General features: G+C 37.4%; 1 protein-coding gene across 1 annotated transcript; it reads left to right on the forward strand.

The window, feature by feature from the left end:
• Window positions 1-8,129: 8,129 nt before the first annotated feature.
• Window positions 8,130-18,871, forward strand: TDO2 (tryptophan 2,3-dioxygenase). The gene is made up of 11 exons (XM_026088267.1): window positions 8,130-8,267; window positions 9,330-9,420; window positions 10,187-10,257; window positions 11,974-12,101; window positions 13,318-13,504; window positions 14,831-14,938; window positions 15,947-16,058; window positions 16,188-16,245; window positions 16,775-16,854; window positions 17,391-17,481; window positions 18,697-18,871. Exons 1-11 carry the CDS (start codon window positions 8,136-8,138, stop codon window positions 18,848-18,850), a joined length of 1,212 nt encoding a protein of 403 aa, XP_025944052.1. The 5' UTR covers window positions 8,130-8,135; the 3' UTR covers window positions 18,851-18,871.
• The last annotated feature ends 19 nt before the right edge of the window (window positions 18,872-18,890 follow it).

Here is an 18,890-nt window from a genome sequence, read left to right on the forward strand (position 1 = left end):
AAAAGGAAATAAGTGGGGTTTTTTTCATTTTATTTTATGGTTGTTTTACATTAATTTATTCTCAAGAGAACACTAGGGTGCGAAAAGTAACCACCTTGTGTGGTCAACCTGCATCAGTGCCTACAAAATGACCCTGGAAATGACAGCTCCCCTTTTCCTCCTCCCACTAGTCCAGATACAAAATCTGTTACGTAAGTAACTTGCAGAATGATTCTTAGTAGTATTTTTTCATCTTTCCCAAATAGTTTGCAGAAATAGCTTACAGCTGATGGATTGGTCACAGTTAGCCTGATCTATCTATTCACTCCCTGTGGTGTGTAGCTGGTTATCTAAACAACACATTCCCCAATGCTTTATGCAGTAAACGTGAGGAAAACCAACTGGTGACAGAGGTAGCCAGGAATTTTTGGACAAAAGTATATAAACTGTATATTTAAAATGTTTTTTTTTTTTTTTTGAAGTCGGTTCTCAGTGCTTTTCAATTCTTTTCCTATAGTGCTGATTTTAAAAATTCTGTAACCAACATAACTGTATAGCTGTTTGCTGAGACAGGGGATTCTGATAAACTTGTATATTTATAACCTAGTTGCAACAAAATGTCTTGTAGGAATTCTTATATATATATTTGTTACATATGTAGCTTTTCTTGGATTTTTTTCTTCAGAAAGCGTCAAAGTATTTCCTTCCAACTTTTCTTGCACCATATGAGGCTCTCTAAGTGGTTTATAGGTATTAATGCTTCTTACAATGCTTTGCCTAGTTCCCTTTTTTAATAGAACCTGCTCAAGTATTATCTCCTTTTAAGACAGAGAAAGTAATGCAAAGAAGAGCATTTACTAATATACAGAACTGCAACTTTTTAATTCATACATAAAATACTAGCAAAAAAAAGGAAAAATGGTGAAGAAAAAAAGTTAGTAGCCACCACCTGGACTGTGATGATGCACTGTCTTTGACATTTTGTGGAAGATGCTGAGATATGTGGAAAATGGTAACTAATGGTGAATGGAAGGCTCTGTCTTGCTCCTTCCTTCAAAGCAGGTGTGCCGCTCGAGTCCACAACGGAGGGGAGCTGCAAAAAAATGGGCTCAGAGTGGGTCCGAAGGCTCTTTGGGTCCGTCTCTCTGTTTTGAGGCAGAGTCAGCTATGTCTGAAGAAATTACATGCTTTTGTCAAAGCCTGTTGCTTCTTTTCCTGTCCCTCTGTACATGGAAAATCATTTATTAGTCTTCTCTTTGAAGGAAGACTATCATCTTTTCTCCACGGTCTTCTGCAAGTTACACAGCTCAGATATAATTCTTTCCATCTCTCTTACTGGGTAATATTTTCTACACCAACCATCTGTTTTTTTGCCATTCTCCTCTGATCTCTTGCCAAGTGGTCTTCACCGTTCTTGAAGAGTGGTGCCCAGAGCATAGTAGAGCAGACAAATCCTTCTTGATGGTGGACAGACAGGGAGGTTTCCACGCTGCATGGAAAGCTTGTATTTAACAGTTCCAGTGTAACATTCATTCTTTTCACTGTTTTGCTTTTTGTTGCTTAACATACTGTTTTTGACTAACTGAAATATCCAGATCATCTGTGAAAATTTTCTTATTTGCTAGTTTGATTATCCCTGCTTAAGTTCAAAGTACTGCTCCACTGAAACGGCACATTCTTTATTTCAGTGCATTTTTTCAATGCATTAAGATCATTTTGAATTCTAGTCTCTCCTGCCAACATGCTATAACACCTTCCAGGCTCTTTAAATTTGTCAGTTTAAGACACGTACGGTCTATTTCATTATCAGAGCCGTAATACTGAATAGCATCAGATTAGCAAATTGTTATCAGAGTTTGTCCCGAGCCAGCCCTTCGCTCCTGCTAGCCAACTGTACCACGGAGTAAACAGCAGCATGTATTCAGCCACGTGAAGGGATGGGAGTAGCCTATGGCTCCAGCTTGTGGTTTTGCTGCACCTTACTTGTAAGCAGCATTAGCGTATTTAGGAGGGGGAAAACAACAGCTGTCCCATACTAAAGAGTTGAAATTCTGCAAGCAGCAATACGTGGCTGCTGAGTGCTAAAAGAGGAAAGGTTTGCCTTGGGAGAACTCTGTGGCAGCCTGCATCTTCTTACGTGTGTTCAAGATTTGTTGTTTTTCTTAACTTTATTAGTTTTGTTGATATTGATTCATTTCCTTGATGAAAGGAGGAAGTTTTGTTATTAACAGAGAAAGAACATTTTCTCCATACCCTGGAAATAATTACCGATCAGAATATGAAGAAGATAAATTGTTTCATGTGCTGGGACATGTGAAACGTTAATGGAAGTTAAATGTACACTGAGAAATGATGACACAGTTCTTTGTGTTTAAGAAGTAGAACAAATACAATATTAAAAAAAAATCCTTGCAGCACTATCTCTTCTCTTTGTTTGTAGTTTGCAAGACCTTGAGCTCTATTCCTCCCCCTAAATACAAATGTCTGATTGGATTTTTAATATTGCATCAACTTTAAGCTTGTTTATTTAAGGCTTGAGTTACTAAATTTTACTTTTTCTTGAAAGAGACTATTAACTCTGAATACTGGTTAAAGACCAATGCCAGTTCTGAAAATCATGAAATACTCACTGAGCCAACATTTTGGTGTCAAATCCCTTTTCCCTTTATGTGTCTTTATTCACCTATCTCTTGTGTTATAATTATATCATTAAATTGCTTGGGGAAGTGAATTTGTTCTGAGCTGGTATAGCAACTAGTACAGTGAGGGTCTGGCTTAGGCTGCTAGGTGCTTCAGCTATGCAATAAGTAATGAGAAGAAAGCCAAACAAGGATATCTAGAAGTAGTGTGCTGGATTGAGCCGATGGTAAATACAAATTAATGGTCAAATGCAGTTCTGCCAATATAATTACCAATTTATAAAAAAGAAAAAAATTAACACTTTAAGTTCTGGAAAGCTTTTTTGGAAAATTGTTTCAGTTCAGGACATTATGTAATGCATAGGCTTGAATTTAAGTTGTCTGTCTTTGAATTCTTTTCAAAAAACAGGATAACGGCAATGTTCCAGAAACATTTTGAGATGCACCTTGTCAACAGAACCCTACCAGGAGCTGCTGTACTGCTTGCTTTTGTATTTCACCATTATATTTGTGGGTTTGTGGTCCAAAAGACATATTCTTTCATCACTGTAATTTTATGGAAGTAACAGTGCTCACATCAGTCCATCAGTTAGAATTTTGCCTTTTGAATGCTTCACCTCAAAAAGGACACAGCTGAGTTAAAACAGGTGCAGAAAAGGGTGACTGGAAATATTAAAGCTGTAGTACAGTTATTTCTCACAAGCTATGATTTAGTACCAAATGGATATTAAAATTACTTGGTTGCTTGGAAGGAAGTTTGAAACTAGCCCAGAGCAATACTCCTTCAGACGGTATGCATTTCAGCTGTGGGACTCAGTGCTGCAGGCTGCAGATTCACAGAAGAAGGGTTATTCAGTACAGGGTCACGAGGATCTTAGGAAGTCTTAAAACTTATCCTTCCCAGTGCAGCCATTCTAACAAACCACAAAACTATCTGTACAAACTAGCTGTACTGGCTAACTCCTAGGCTGTAATTCTGGGATAACAGCTATGGGAAGCTTCAAGTGTCACTTGCTTGTAGTCAGAAGGTCTCCAAGCTCTTTGTTCAAATTAATGAACCTTGGAAAAACACATCAAAATTGATCTGGGATGATTTTGTAATCAAAGTGAGAGCTTGAGCAGAAGAAATGATGGTGGCATCCAAACTATTTGTATATGTATTTTTTTTCTCCATAATGGATTTCATGGAGGATAACTTGAGATGTGGCTTAGGTGAACAGGTCACTTTTAAATTAATAGGAGAGATGGATTCTTGCTGGATTCATGGCAGTAGGTGGTCATTCTTACTCATCTCTCCTCCTTAGGCTGAATTTTTAGATTTAGAGCAACGCACGAAAAGAACTTGTTCTATGGACTCATGGCTCCAGCTGTATCTATGAAATACACTACAGGACACCTCTGCCTTACATCGCCCCCCCAACTGGCCAGGCTAGAGAGAGGCCCTCTTTGGCCTTTACAACTCACTTCTTTCTGTCCAAGTAAGTTCAGTTTATTTCTTCTTGAGCCCTGTTGCAGCTGAGATATGCACAGCTAGCCCAGCCACCTTGTGTCCGTAACTGGGAAAGCGGAAGGGGAGGTAGAAAGGGGAGGACAGTGGAGTAAGAAGGGTGTTGCACTATTCCCATGCTTTGCCATGCCAGTCAATCAGTTCCTGGAATCTGGGGGGGGGGTTTTGTTTGTTTGTTTTTCTGCCGTATTTAACTGTTTGTCCTGTATTCAGCCCAATCATGAAACAGAACATTCTCGCTCTGTGCTAAAGGTTAGAGTACCCTGATACATTTCTGGATTAACTGAGGTCTGACTTTCATGCTAAAAAAAAAAAAAAACTGTCAAGGGCATGCACACACTTTTGGTTTTCACAGCCTAGCCCAGTCATCTACAGCATGAATAGCAAGTGGTGTATGTAGCTATATCTGTTTCTACACGGTTCTGAGTGCTCAGCATGAAAATGGAAAATATACAAATGGTGCATTTTGAGAAAAAGGTRATACCATCAATTAAAATTAGGATTATGTTTTGCTTCCAGATATTCTCACGGGGGAGAATTTTTTCATTGAGCCTCCTTTATAGTTCTGATATAAAGAGAGCAAAGTAGCTGTAAAATCCCAATCGGCATAGAGGCCACTCAAGGGAGAACCGGACCCCCGCAGTAAGTCACTACTTTGAGCAGTATGACAAAAACACAGAGACATTTATTTTTCTGTCACTTATAAGGATCTCTGCAGCCAAGCCAGAGCTGAGGGCTTGAAGTCGAACCAAACCTAAGGACTATTTTCATTTGTACTATTGGCTAACAGACAATTTCATAATCAGGTGGTATAAACCACTTTTCCCGCACTATCAGTACCAAATTCATCATGCATTTATAAGGCCCTCCTGAGATCACAGTGCAAAGAATAGTCTGTAGTATTCACTATACAAAGTATATAGTGTACATAGTACCCTATAGAGTACACAAGCACATATAGTACACTCTTTTAGATGCTAAAGAATAATTTTTGAACAAGTGTTATTAGGTAGTATTTTTTTGTTAAACATATATTTATTCATTTTCTGCTTCTTATAAAAGTACAAAACTTGAGCTCAATATCTGTATCTACATCGCATACAAACATAACAGCTTACTTATCTCTAACTTTCTCTGCCATGGAAAGGAATCATTAAATTGTTGGGGCTTTTCTGAGATCTAATCAAATATTTTGATAAAGATGTTGCAGGTGTTGACAGCACTGCAAAAAGATTGTTGTTTCTTGTTTTAAATCAACATCAGTGTTGCACAAACACGGTTAGAGGAATGTATTTGTGGCCTAGGTAGGGCTTGAACCAAACCGCTTGCATATCTTCTTTTCCAGTGCCTTTCTGAAGATTTGGAGAATCATGTTTTTGCAGGCTCTCAGGTATGTCATACTACTGTAAGGTTCTTAGTTGCAAGTGAAATACAAGAGGAACTAATGGTAAGGCAGAAATTGAAGATAAAGGACCCAGGGACACTGGAGAATGTCATCTCAGCAGGACGGTCCTGGGGTTAGCTCAGCTTTCAAAACACACCAGCACAAGAGGGTTTAACTGGAAGAGGTGCACATGGTGATTGATCAACAGTGCTGTGTAGTGGGGCGGTTTCATCTGAATTGCCAAGTTTCACCTTAGGCTGTCATTTATCACTGAGGTGCTTTGGGACCGATCAGCTATGAGGTCCTCAAGGAGAGAGTCTGAACATTTTGGAAATGCTGAAAATAACTTTCTAAGTTGTTGCATTCTGGCTGATTTTGTGTTATTTAATTAACTGAAGCTTCACTATCACCGAATCAGAATGAGAGCGAGTGTAGGGGCTTGGTTCAGATAGTATCCACAGCTAGGTTTTGGGAGAGTTTGGTAATCCTGAACCAATTAAGGGTAGTATTACTTCCCAAAGAGGGAGTTAATGTTTTGTTAAGCACAGGGTTTAAAAGGACTCAAAGACTTCAAAGTCCTTCCCCTACCAGGTAGGCAATATAAAGGTTGCAAGGCCAGAGCATAGCTCTGGAAGTTTATGTTTCACAGAAGAAAGTAAAACTGCACAAGAAAATAGACAGTAAATTTTTTGGTGAGGTTATGCATTTGTTCTTTTTTAACTATCTGTATTTGGATTAAATTCATACTCTTTCTTTGCTTGCGGCATGAGGAAAGGTAACAGTTTGATTTCACTGTGGAGGCTCAGGCTGGGTGCTTCAGCTAAGGGTGTATGGAGATGACAACATAAGGCTTCCTTTTCTGTGCCTTTGAGATCTATACATACTAAAGATTATATTGCTATGTTTGTAATAATGCTCTTTAAGTGCAAATGGCATGCTGTAAAGCCCCGTTCACAACACTCAATTTCTGCTGTGTGCGCTAGTGCGCAGTCTTTACCTTCATCTCTACTTCTACATCTGCCTCCGCAGCAGATGTATAGATGTGAGCACTGAGGAATATGTTACTCTGTCAGGTTTTGCATCACGAAGGAAGAACACCTTGACCTTGCCGGTGGGTGGCTCCTCAGTGGGTGACTCCTCCTCCCTTGTACAAGAACATGATTTTAACCTAGTATTTGTATAGCCTGACATACAGTCATTTGGCTTAGAAGGGTATAGTTCCTATTCCTACGTTCCAAGTATGACTTTTTTTGCGAACCAACTATGCTTAAGTGACTAAAACAGCTGAAACCACCAGCCACCACCAAGCCCTGGAAGCCTGGCAGAGCGTAAATGACCTGAGCTCACAGGGGCCCTGTAACTGTGTTTGCAGTAAAACTGAGCATTGACTTTTTTTTTAAAGAAGCTGGCAGGCACGATGACGAAAGAAATGCACACTGGTTACCTGTTACTTCATTGTGTGTTAAGCTGATGATTAAACAGAATTGAGTAACATTTGTCAACAAACGAGAGTGAAACTTTTGCATGAAGAAATAGAATTAAGAAATTTTCATGAATTAAACCATGGGAAAAATAATGTATGAGACGTACATGGTTATCTTTAATTCTTTTATTTAAGAAAATTCATGTGCATTTTTGAAAATAAGAGTATTATTTGGAATCTCTTGCAAGTGTAGTTCAGTGCCATACAGATATGTTCTCTTTCCTTTACCCTCCCCTTTCCTTTTCCGTATGTTTCACTTTTTAATGTTACAAGTAATTTGATACTTTTTTTTTAATCATCTTGATTCAAAGGGTTGCAAATTGCTAACCTACTTTAACAAGTCCTATATTCAATATTGCCTTTTACTCATACACAGACCTCTCATTGACTTGCTCCTTATACTGGCTTTGGTCCCCAAACAGGCAACTGGAAGTGAGCAAGGTCGGAAGCCCTTGCAGTAAAAAACACGAAAGAGCGTGTGACATAGGGCAAAGAAAGTATTGCAGCAGTTCTTGTTTTGACTGATTGAAAAAGAACAGGCAGCCGGCGACGCCTGAACTTAGTGACCTTTGTGCTGCGATAGTTTCTGTAATTATTGAATAGCAGGGATGGGCTGAGGGCACAGGAGGAGAATGGGGGGGTGGCCTGGGTGGTGAGATAAGGTTACATATAAGGTGGCCGCAGCAGCTTTGGGAGCACCAGCAGCGTATATGCCCAGGAGTGCAGCTCGGCGAGCTCGGATCCTGGAATCATGAGTGGGTGCCCCTTCATGGGGAACACATACCAGTGAGTCCCTCTTCTCTTTGTTTCGCTTCCTCAGGGCAGTTTAGAAGACAGAATGTGAAAGTATAGAAGTTCAGAGAGGAATTAATAGCAAAAAATAGACAGCTGTCTACTGCTCTCTAGCTGTCTAGGTTGCTAAGGGAAAAGGGATTGGACAGGGAATCTTCTGAGCACTGGTTAGCTGATGCACTAGAGGTAATGCTACCAGCTGTTACTGTGAAAAGATGTGTTTCGGATGTATTGTTTTTCTTTAGTGACTGCTTGAGAGGTTCAGCTTCTCAAAGCAAGACATTGTCTGAATTCTAGCTGCATCTGCTAGTAAAATGGCTGTTTTATTCATAGTTCTTTTTTTATTTATTTATGTATTTACTTATTTTTCTTTTTAGATTTAATTTTAGCAAACTATCATTGGAAGATGAAAAAGATGACAAGTCACAAGAAGGGCTGAATAAAGCAAGCAAGGGTGGACTTGTCTATGGAGACTATCTCCAAGTAAGTGTAAGGATTTGATTTTCAGTTCCCTGGTCCCTCTTAAGACAGGACGTTTGACACTTCTCCTCCCCATCCTTCACTGACAGCAGCCAGCCAGTTGCTGAGGCAGGTCTCCAGTGCCCTTTCCCCGCTGAGCTCAGGGTGTACTCACAGGCCACAGGTGTCTCTCTCAACTGAAATGGTTGCAGATGGACTGTTGGGTGGCTTCCCAAATTCTTGGGAAGCTGGATATGAGGGGGTTTGGGTAGGGAATTACTTGTAGTGGCAAAGCTAAACTGTAACATGGCATACTGCAGAAGGCTCTCCTCGGTCAGACAAATAGCAGCTGGCAATTTCTCCACACGGCAGCAGGTTGCGTGCAAATTATTGCATGGAAGCCCAGAATATTTGACTGGAAAATATATTGCAGTAATCTGTGAAAAAAAATGGAATTAAGAAATAAGTAAAATAAAATGCCTTAAGTAATGAAAGAAGGTATTTCCTTTTTTTTTTTTTTTGTGACACTACAAACTGAAGTGAGTGGAATTACTCTGTGCTTGTGAGCAAAATAATTTGCTGACATACTATATGGATTCTCTCAAAGATTTCCCTTAAAGCAACTACAAGATTGCAAAAGTTAGTAATGCCAGACCTGAAACAACTAGTACAGCTTCAGGTCAGAGCTCTTGTGTAGATACGGTATTACATGACTACATAGAATTTTGCTATAGGATCTCTGATTCACTGAAGATGACAGGTGAGTACCTGAATATATGATCTGCAGAATGTGCTGGCTATTTTTTTTTACTCTTTTTTCAGTGATGAAATGATTTCAGAAATGATTTTCTGAACTCTATTGCCTGAGGTATCTAAATGTCTCATTTTAGGTTTTTTTTTTTTTTTAATTAAAAAGTAAAAGAGACGCTTGTGACCATTTAGTCTAACTTTTAATATAACCTGGAATATGAGGCCTATATTTTTTGTTTTTCATAATACTTCTGAATGCCAACTACTCTGTAGGAACACCATTGCTAATAGCAGAATTGAAAGCTTTACTGAATAAGTCTTATTTTTATTTTTAAGCTGAACAAAATATTGAATGCTCAAGAACTCCAGAGCGAAAAGAAAGGAAACAAAATCCACGACGAGCATCTTTTTATTGTGACACATCAAGGTAAGTGGCTGGGAGGAGTCAAGTGGTGGTTGACTGGCATTCTTGCCATGGGGAGTAATTTAGTGCTAAAACATGCAATACATAATTCATTTCTACTTTAGACATGATCGCTACAATCCTCTCTCACTCTTTTATCTGCATTTATATTTGTATATTTTATATTTGTATATTTGTAGGGTTGTAATCAACTCTATGCTTATGAAGCATCATGATTGGATTTGGAAACCCCAGCTTTGAATGGTTCTGATTCTAGAGAAATGAAGGTGGTGAAATTGGTCCCCTGTCTGAATAATAGACTACTGTGCAGTTTAGTGTAGGCCAATGGTGTCTGTTAGGTTGGGTCTTCTTGGAAATGTCAGTCCAAGTTTAACCATGCAGGAAACATGCAGTCGACATAAAGACTGTAAGCAGCTCTGGGGTTAGCTGGGGATGCCATAGCACTTCTACGGGAGTGTCGGGGCTAGTTTTTCTCTTTTCCCCATTTGTAATGAAAATTCTGTACATAAATAGCTGATGTGAAAAACACATACTGTAAAAAAATTCTGTTAATATTCTTGATGCTGAATTATTTCATGTAATAATAGTTTAGGTAAGGATGGCATGCTTAAAAAGGAAGTATGTTTGTATAACAGCATCTTTTTGTACACCAACAGTGTAAATATAAGCTATTCATTTCAAATCAAAATGTAAGAATTTCATTTCATCAAAGGTATGAAGAAAACCCAAAGTGATGTTGAACTTAATGCTAACGCTTATTTTGTTGTAGCTTATGAACTTTGGTTTAAGCAGATTCTTTGGGAAATGGACTCTGTTCGGGTGATCTTTCAAAATGGCCGTGTAAGTTAAGAACAAATATTCATTTTGGGAAAATCCAGCCCTCTTCCTCCTGCCTCCTGCCTCCCAGCCTGATATATTTGGGTTTTACTAATGCAAAATGTGCATGTGCTCTTTAAAACAACAGCAACAACAACAACCCCCCAAAAACACTGAAATTTGACTGAGTAGTTCCTAAATCCTGATAGTACAGACATTTGGTCTGCAAAATCCTGTTTCCTCCTGACATCTGCCTTTTACATAGATCACTCTGCAGGACCAGTTTCATTGGCCAAAATACTCTCATACTCTCCTGCTACTCTCCTGGATAACTACAGACACTAATTTCAGAATATTCTACTGAAGAAATAGCATACTCAGAGGCAAAACTGAAAAACAGAAGGCTAATGTGTATCTTGATGTTGAAATGTCACTTTTGACTTTTTTCAAATATTTGCAACCTACATCCTATATACTGTTGCACTGTAGTGGTAACCCCTTCCATCCAGTATCTACTCTATGAAAGGAAAACTCTTTTCAGGAATTGTGTATTATTAAATCAAACATAACAGCAATAATCAAAATCACCATGTATGACTGTATGAGAATTTCTGAAAAATGACAAGTATAATGGGAATATTTTGAACATCTCTAAACATTTGTCCAAAGCTAAACACACCTCAAAACTATAAATAATGTAGGCAAACTCCTGATCAGATGCTCTATCACAGAAGATGGCTGACTGCATGTAATTTGAAAAATGCCTTGTGTGTTGAATAACATCCTGAGTGTGTGTGTTAYGTGAGGAAAATTGGAAAGTAGAACATAGAAAAATAAGGAACCTTTCTATTAAAATGTTTAATTAAAATGTTTTTTGTTTTCCTCAACATTCATAATTTTGTTGGCTTTCTAGTGCAACATATCAAAATATAACCAATTACAATCAGTTCTTAAGTAGAATAATTTTTCATTATTTATTTCTGTGATAAATGAAACCTACCTTATGATTGGAATTTGAAATGTCAATGTTAAGGTTAAGAACATAGTAAGATCATTAGGGAAATGGTTTTCATCCTTCATTTTTGTAGTTTGATATTTCTTGGTTGCATGCACTGGTCTCTGAGAGAAATTTGATCTCATTAAAGTTAGTAGAAGTTTTATCAGCTTTTTCTGGAGGCCAAGTGTTCAACTTATCCTGAAGAGAGCTGCCCTGTTTTCCATTTCATCTTTTCTATTTCCCACCAGATGCAGCTTTCTCTGTTTTCCTCTGCTTGCTAATGCACATCTTCTCTGAAGAGCCTCTTTTCAGATATGCTGTCCTGGTGTACCTCTCGGGTTATTCTGCTTCTCAACTTTTAAGTACTTTCTCCAGGTGCCTTATGACTTGTTCTTTCACTGATTACAATAGAAATGATTTTGGCCAAGAATTTAATTTCTTATGATGACATCTATGTCAGTCAAAAATGCAACAATGAAAAAAAAATCCTCCCATATATTTGGCCTGGGTACAATGTATTATCATTGACTGAAAATCAAATTTTGATCTTTGAAAACTATAGTTTCAGTTTTCAGTTAAAAACAGGGCTCTATATTCAATATGAGATTTTGCTGCTGCTACGGATTTCATGTGGAAAGCACTTGGAAACTATAGCGATGTACAACATTGAAAAGACCTTAAATAGGTAGAATGTAAATAAAACATCGTTTTCCATCTGGTTATGATCCTTTTTTTTTCTTAAGGTAAGAGATGAGAGGAACATGCTGAAGGTTATTACTCGAATGCACAGAATTTCCATGATTCTAAAATTACTTGTGGAACAGTTCTCAGTTTTGGAAACTATGACTGCGCTGGACTTCTTTGATTTCAGGTGAATACTTAATCCTTCTCTGCAGTAACCCATGAACGAATAATTGTCATCCTTAAAGCTAATTGTGAATTTAAGGCAGGACTTGCATGTGTCCTGGCAGCCTGAAATACCTGATCATTCAACAAGATGAGAGCATACTTGAAAGAGACAGCCATAACATTAGAGTACGAGGATCGGCCAGGAAGTTGAACTTGAATGCAAGTCCAGCACACTCTGCAATGATGTACAAGCTACTTTTTGATATTTATGCTTGATGCTTTAAAATATGATGAATTAAAATAATGGCAGAAACAACAGAAACTACTGTATTCTGCTTGTGTCTCTGATCTGCCTGATGCCTGACTTTAACGCCATCCAGCATCCCATCCACTTCTGCACTGTTTTAATACCCTTTCCTTTCTTTCAATGTTCCCTAACTTAAAAGCACATGAAACTGCAATTTTGCTTCCATTTGAAGTTTGAAACGTGTGTTTCTTCTACCCTTCCAGTAGAGSAAAAATAAATGAGAATCTAGAATTCTTGCTTCTGCTATTCAATATCATACTGTTAATAACATACTGATAAGCAATTATAAGATCAAATCAATTATTTGTTTTCACCAGATCTTGTATCTTCAATTTAAAGTATATTACAATTATCCAGCAATGTGGGATTTCAGGTTACTTTTATTAAACAGTTCTTTCCACATGGCCAACATGATTTAAGCCTGAAACAAAACCATTAATAAATCCCTCAAATAAAACCCACTAAGTTTTTTTCTGGACATTATTCTATTTCATAGATGGTGACTACTCTTAAGTGCAACAAGCCTATTTAAAATGCATTTATTTACATTTTAATGATGTGAAAATTTTCCTAATATCTGCTTGGAGTGAAGCTGCTTTTTCTGTTTGGAAAGGAAATGATACTCACTAAAGTTTCCTCCTGTACCACACACAAAAAATGCTTTTTTAAAACACAATATAAACATGTGCATGTGTCTGTGTGCAAACAAACAATATATAGCTAGAAAAAAATTATACATTGTGGTTGCATTAAAATAGCTTTTATCTGTATTATCTTAACTGCAATCATACTACAAAAGTTCAGACAGCTATTTGATATTCTTCAAATGTGAGAAATGTAGTTTTTCCTTTTGTTAAGAATCAGAGAACCCCATCCCATAAAATAATTACCTTTTTTTATGTCTTTTTTTTCTTTTCTCCTACTCCCATAGAGACTACTTAAGCCCAGCCTCAGGTTTTCAGAGCCTGCAGTTTCGCTTGCTAGAGAACAAAATTGGTGTTCCCCAAAGCCTGAGAGTCCCCTATAACAGAAGGCATTATCGCGATAACTTCAAGGGGCAGGATTATGAGCAACTGCTTAAATCGGAGCAAGAGCCAACACTGCTGCAACTTGTGGAGGTAACCGTGTCTGTCCTACGGCTTACCTTTTTTTTCCTCACTCCCAAGAATGTTCTTCATCGGCGTCAGTGACAAATTCTTTTCCCTTGAGAGAAGCAAGCAAGCTGTCAGTCACCCCGTCAATCACAATCTGGATTCTTAGCAAATTTAATATGAGAGGGAGTCAGTCATCAGGAAACCAACAGCACTGCTGATTTTTCAGGACATTTCCTCTTGTCTGAAGAGAAAAGCCTGAGTGTTAAACTGGTGAATTGCATTCTGGAAGTCTAAGATGTCTAACAATATTTATGTACCGCTTCATTTCCACTGTTTTTCATGACCTTAAACTCTGTTTTAGAAGAAAACTTTTGAAATATTTCCACTGTTAGTGATGCTTACAGTTATTAGAGAAGTCCAACAAAGAAAAGCAAAATATGCTAACCTAGAAAGGAGAAAAAGATGTTTATCTTATGTTTCATTATCACTTACCTTGATTTTAGTCTGACTTTGTCTCAAAATTATGAATGACTCAAACACAGTAATTTGTCTAACAACTCCCTTGTCATTTTCGTAATTAAATTTACAAAACTTTCTAAAGAATAATGCAATATAAGCCTCAACAGCATCCACTTCTATTAATTAGCCCTGTGACAAAATTATTCTCTATTCATTCATCTAATGACAGCTCTTATAAAATGTATATGAGGTTTATGTAACTCTTCTTCCTTTATAAAGACTTGATGTTATTGAGGTTTCGTTCAGATGAGAAGGAGCTAAATCAAATTATCCCTAAAGGGAGTCTGACCAAAAAGCTTCCTAAGCTTTTTCTTCCTAATTTCATTCCTATTACTATAAGGAAATCAAAGAGGAAGCTCTGATAATTGCCAAGTGTTTTGTATTATCACTTCCTTGTATTTTGAGGTAAGTTAATGACAGCGTGCTTGATCAGTAATCACCCCTTCTGACTTAATAAAAACTAGTTGTTTCATTAGATCGTTCTGTATCTTCCTCATGAGACTTATCTTTACATTTATCCTATTTATGTGGGATAAGACTGTTTCCCTGTACCTATAAAGGGAATTGGTGTTAAAGATACTGTTAGAATGAGACAGCTTTTGTCTTCCAACACTGGTCATTTAAGAATTACTTAGAACCTGTGGATATGTTTGCATGGCATCATTATATAGGTATAAATCTTGCATGCGGACACCTGTATTACACTAATAAGCACCTATACAGGAAAGTAAACTGGAACAACTGTAGCAATATAATTACGTTGCTATAACTTGTAATTCTTTGGTAATTTATTTACATTATTAATATTTGAATACATCATTATTATTAAAGGCATGGCTGGAAAGAACACCAGGACTTGAAGCAGAAGGATTTGATTTCTGGGCACAATTTGAAGTGAATGTTTTAAGAGGTCTAGAAGAGGAATTTGCCATGGTGCAGGTATATAATATACTCCTGATCTAGCTATAAGCAAAGACAGCTGGCAAGACCACATCCTGAAATTCAGTTTGCCATTTTAGACCAATTGCAGTTTCTCAGTCACTTCACTTAATCTTCAGCAGCCTCCGTTTGCAAGAGGCAGAAAAAATTGCACATTTTTTCCAGGAAATCTGAGTAAATTTTTAATTTGACATCTAAGAATGTTTAAAGCATGTGATATATGGATTTTAATTGCAAAAGAAAAGGGATATTATCAGTGGAAGGTCTGAAATTGATTTTACAGAAACTAGAACTTCACCTTGAGTGTTTGCATCTACAGTTCAGAGTAAGACTCCACAAAGTTTGAGTCCATATGGACTATGAAAAGTCCTGCAGCTTCATTATCAACTGCCCATTTCTACTGAATGATATATGGCAATTTGCTGATATGTGATCATTTGAATTGCAATGGCAAAAGAGCACAAAAAAGTGTTCATTTTTAGAAGTGATTTAGCTATCCCAGAATATTGTAAGGCATGTAGGTTTAAGTGCATGTTTAACGGAAAAAAATACTATAAAGTAAGAATTAATCAAGTTCCTGAGAATATCTGTTTACAGCCTTCTAACCCCCTCATCTATTTACAATTTGTCCTTTTCTGCACAAGGGGTGTTTCTTTTGCCTTGAAAATGAAGAAGTAAAATAATTAGACTTCAAACAAATGAAGGTTAGGTGTTTCTAAGGCCTAAAGACCTAAAGAAAAGTGATATGCTGCACCTTTTTTTGAATATTCATTTATCTGAATTGTATAACAGCTATTTAATTGTATATATTTTTTTGTACATTTTGTCAAAATTGTGTTTTGCAAAAGACAATAACTCATCTACCTTGTTTGAACATACAGTCCTTACATTTAAGGTATGAGCTTACAAAATATTAATGATGGAAAAAAAAATTACATCATGGATCATTCAACAGCTTAATTTTGCCCTACTGAATTCTAAAAACTACTTTTGCTTTAAATATCAAAGGCCAAACCAGAGTCAGAAGAAAAAGATGACTTATTATCGGAACTCCAGAAACAGAAAGATGTACTTCTTTCATTATTTGATGAAAAACGCCATGAACACCTTCTTAGTAAAGGTAGAATATATTAATATATGTTAATATACACTTTTTGTATTTTATATATGATACAGATTTAATTATCACCTGGTATCATTAAATTTGCAGAAAAATCAGCAACAAACTAAAGACACTTGTATTTTACAGGAGAAAGAAGACTGTCTTATAAAGCACTGAAGGGTGCCCTAATGATCTACTTCTACAGGTAATGTTAGAAGATGCATCTTCAGTGTTTACTGGCAGCAGGAGAGGTGCAGATTAAGGACATAATCACAGACTAATTTAGGCTGGAATGGACCTTGGAAAGTCACCTGTTCCAACCGTCCGCTCAAGCCAGGGCCATTACTTAGATCCAAGTTCAAAGTCAGCTGAGGCCGCTCAGGGCAGTGAAGCTAGAAGTATCTTCCTGGGTGGAGGTCCCACAGCCTCTCCAGGTGGCTGCTTCTGGTGTTTGACCACATGTTGGGTCTCAGATTGAAATGAGCAAATGTCTCGTGCAAACTGCACTACAGTGTCCTACAAAGATTTGGAATATTTTTCCAAGGATGAGAGAAAGAGGACAGATTGAGACTTACATGGCAGAAGCTTTTACTGGAATATCTCCTGGATTTCACTACCAATTTAGGAAAAATTTATGTAAGTCAGTGTTACACATTGCTGAAGTGATACTTTGAAAAATATAGTGCATCATTAACACAAGAGGTCTCTTTGTTTCTTCTCTTTCATTTTCCCAGAGAAGAGCCTCGTTTCCAGGTTCCCTTTCAGCTTCTTACTTCTCTTATGGATATTGATGTACTCATGACCAAATGGAGATGTAAGTTTCTCACTTTTACTGTGATATTATCCCTTTAAGATCCAAATAAACTTTTATTTCACTCTCTCTTACACTAGTTATACCCAGACTTTTAGAACTAAACTTCTGAGTTCATCCTTTTACTTTTTATTTTAAGAATGATGTTTTTGTATGTTGGTGAAGAGAAAAGATGAACACCTTTCTTTGTGGGTTAATAACAATCTTATTTTCCAGTGCCCCCCAAAAATYCATGACTACATCACTTCACATGCAAACATTCCTTCTGCTTCTTCCCTATCTAGGCAACCATAAATGAATGTATTAACTCTGTATTAACAGATTATGATAATGTATAATAGTGTATTCATTCTGTACTAGCAGAATTAATCATTTTGTACCAGCTGACTGAAAAGTGGCAGAATTAATTCTTGCCTTGCTGAAGACCTGTCATCTGTCTATGATCTTTAATATTTCAGTTGATACACCTTGATATGACCAACCCTTTGGTTATATTTTACCATTGGCCACATGCCCTGTCCTTGATTTGTATTCCTTAGATAACCATGTGTGCATGGTGCACAGAATGATTGGTAGCAAGGCTGGCACAGGAGGCTCATCAGGTTACCACTATTTGCGCTCAACAGTGAGGTAAGACTAATGCGACTCCCGTTATTTGAAATAGCAGTTCATAGATATTGTAATGGTAAGGGACAGATTTCAAGCAGCTCATTGGGGGTTAGAGTGCTGTTTTTTCCCTTTTTAGACTCCTTTGTTTCTTCCTCTTCCTAGCTGTTATACATTTACCCATCAGTTGACATATATAGATTCTCAGGCATTTGGGGCAAACCCCCCACCCTTTCAATCACTCATATAAAGCGCCTTTTATAATTCTCAGTCAATGGATCTAGGCACTACTGTAATAGAAATAATATTAATACTGCACTGTTTAGCTTGTGTGCTATCCATGCCAAGTTAATTCAGTGATACAGGCTGAAAATGGAGTCCAGTCTACTGTGTGACTGTTGGCAGTTTCTTTATTTCTTAGCATGACCTCCAATTGTACAACTGATGGTACTACAATTGAGGATTGAATTTGTTCTGAAATGTGATATTAATTAATACTTTCTAGCTGTGCAGGCAACAATCAGAAACATGTTTCCTTCTGTGCATGAAGCAGAAAAAGATTTTAAAGAAGGGAGCATCCTCTCCTAATGGATGGTCTGGGCCTGAGCACAGATCACTTCAACTGGGTAGAACTTCTCAAACACAAAATTTGAGTATTCAGCTAGGTGGCCAGTTCAAAGTTCATAGTTACAGCTACATCCTTACAGTCCTGAACCACATGATGTTAAAGAGCACTGGAATATTTGAAACAACTTCCTCTACAAGACCTTCTCTTAAGGTTGTTTCCAAAGAGAAACAGTATGTAGTTAGTGACTGGCATGGCTGTGGGCATCTATTCCCATCTCAAACATCAGAGTAGGGGTGGAATAGAAAGCAGTCAGTTTGATTGAATTCAATGAAGATGGCCTAAGGCTAAAGGTTCAGTCTTTTCAGCAAGCCTTCTCCCTCATCCTTAATTTCAGATCAACATTCTTCCTAGATAAATTCTACTTTGTTTCTAGTACAAGAGTGGAAGGATGGCGATTAGAGCCTACACAATCTGCATTTTTAGGAGAAAGATGCGAAAGCCTGCTGTGGCCTAGAAAGTTAGGTTTGGGCTTTTACTCTGGAAGAAGAAGGGTGGTTAGTGCAGAAGGCTTATTAAACAAAATCAAAGAGAGAATGATTCCTGAGGATTTTGAAGTTATGGCCCTTCTACGCCAATACAGCAGTTTTAATTGTTTTGATTGTCTTTTTCAGTGACAGATACAAGGTGTTTGTGGATTTGTTCAATCTTTCAACATTTTTAGTGCCAAGACACTGGATACCAAAGATGAATCCGACTATTCACAAATTCCTTTATACAGCAGAATATTGCGACAGCTCCTATTTTAGCAGTGATGACTCAGATTAAAGTACCTTTCCAGGATGATTGCTCTAAAGAATTTCAGAAC

This window comes from Apteryx rowi, unplaced genomic scaffold, assembly GCF_003343035.1.
Source record: "Apteryx rowi isolate R43461 unplaced genomic scaffold, aptRow1 scaffold_76, whole genome shotgun sequence".
Classification (NCBI taxonomy): Eukaryota; Metazoa; Chordata; class Aves; order Apterygiformes; family Apterygidae; genus Apteryx; species Apteryx rowi.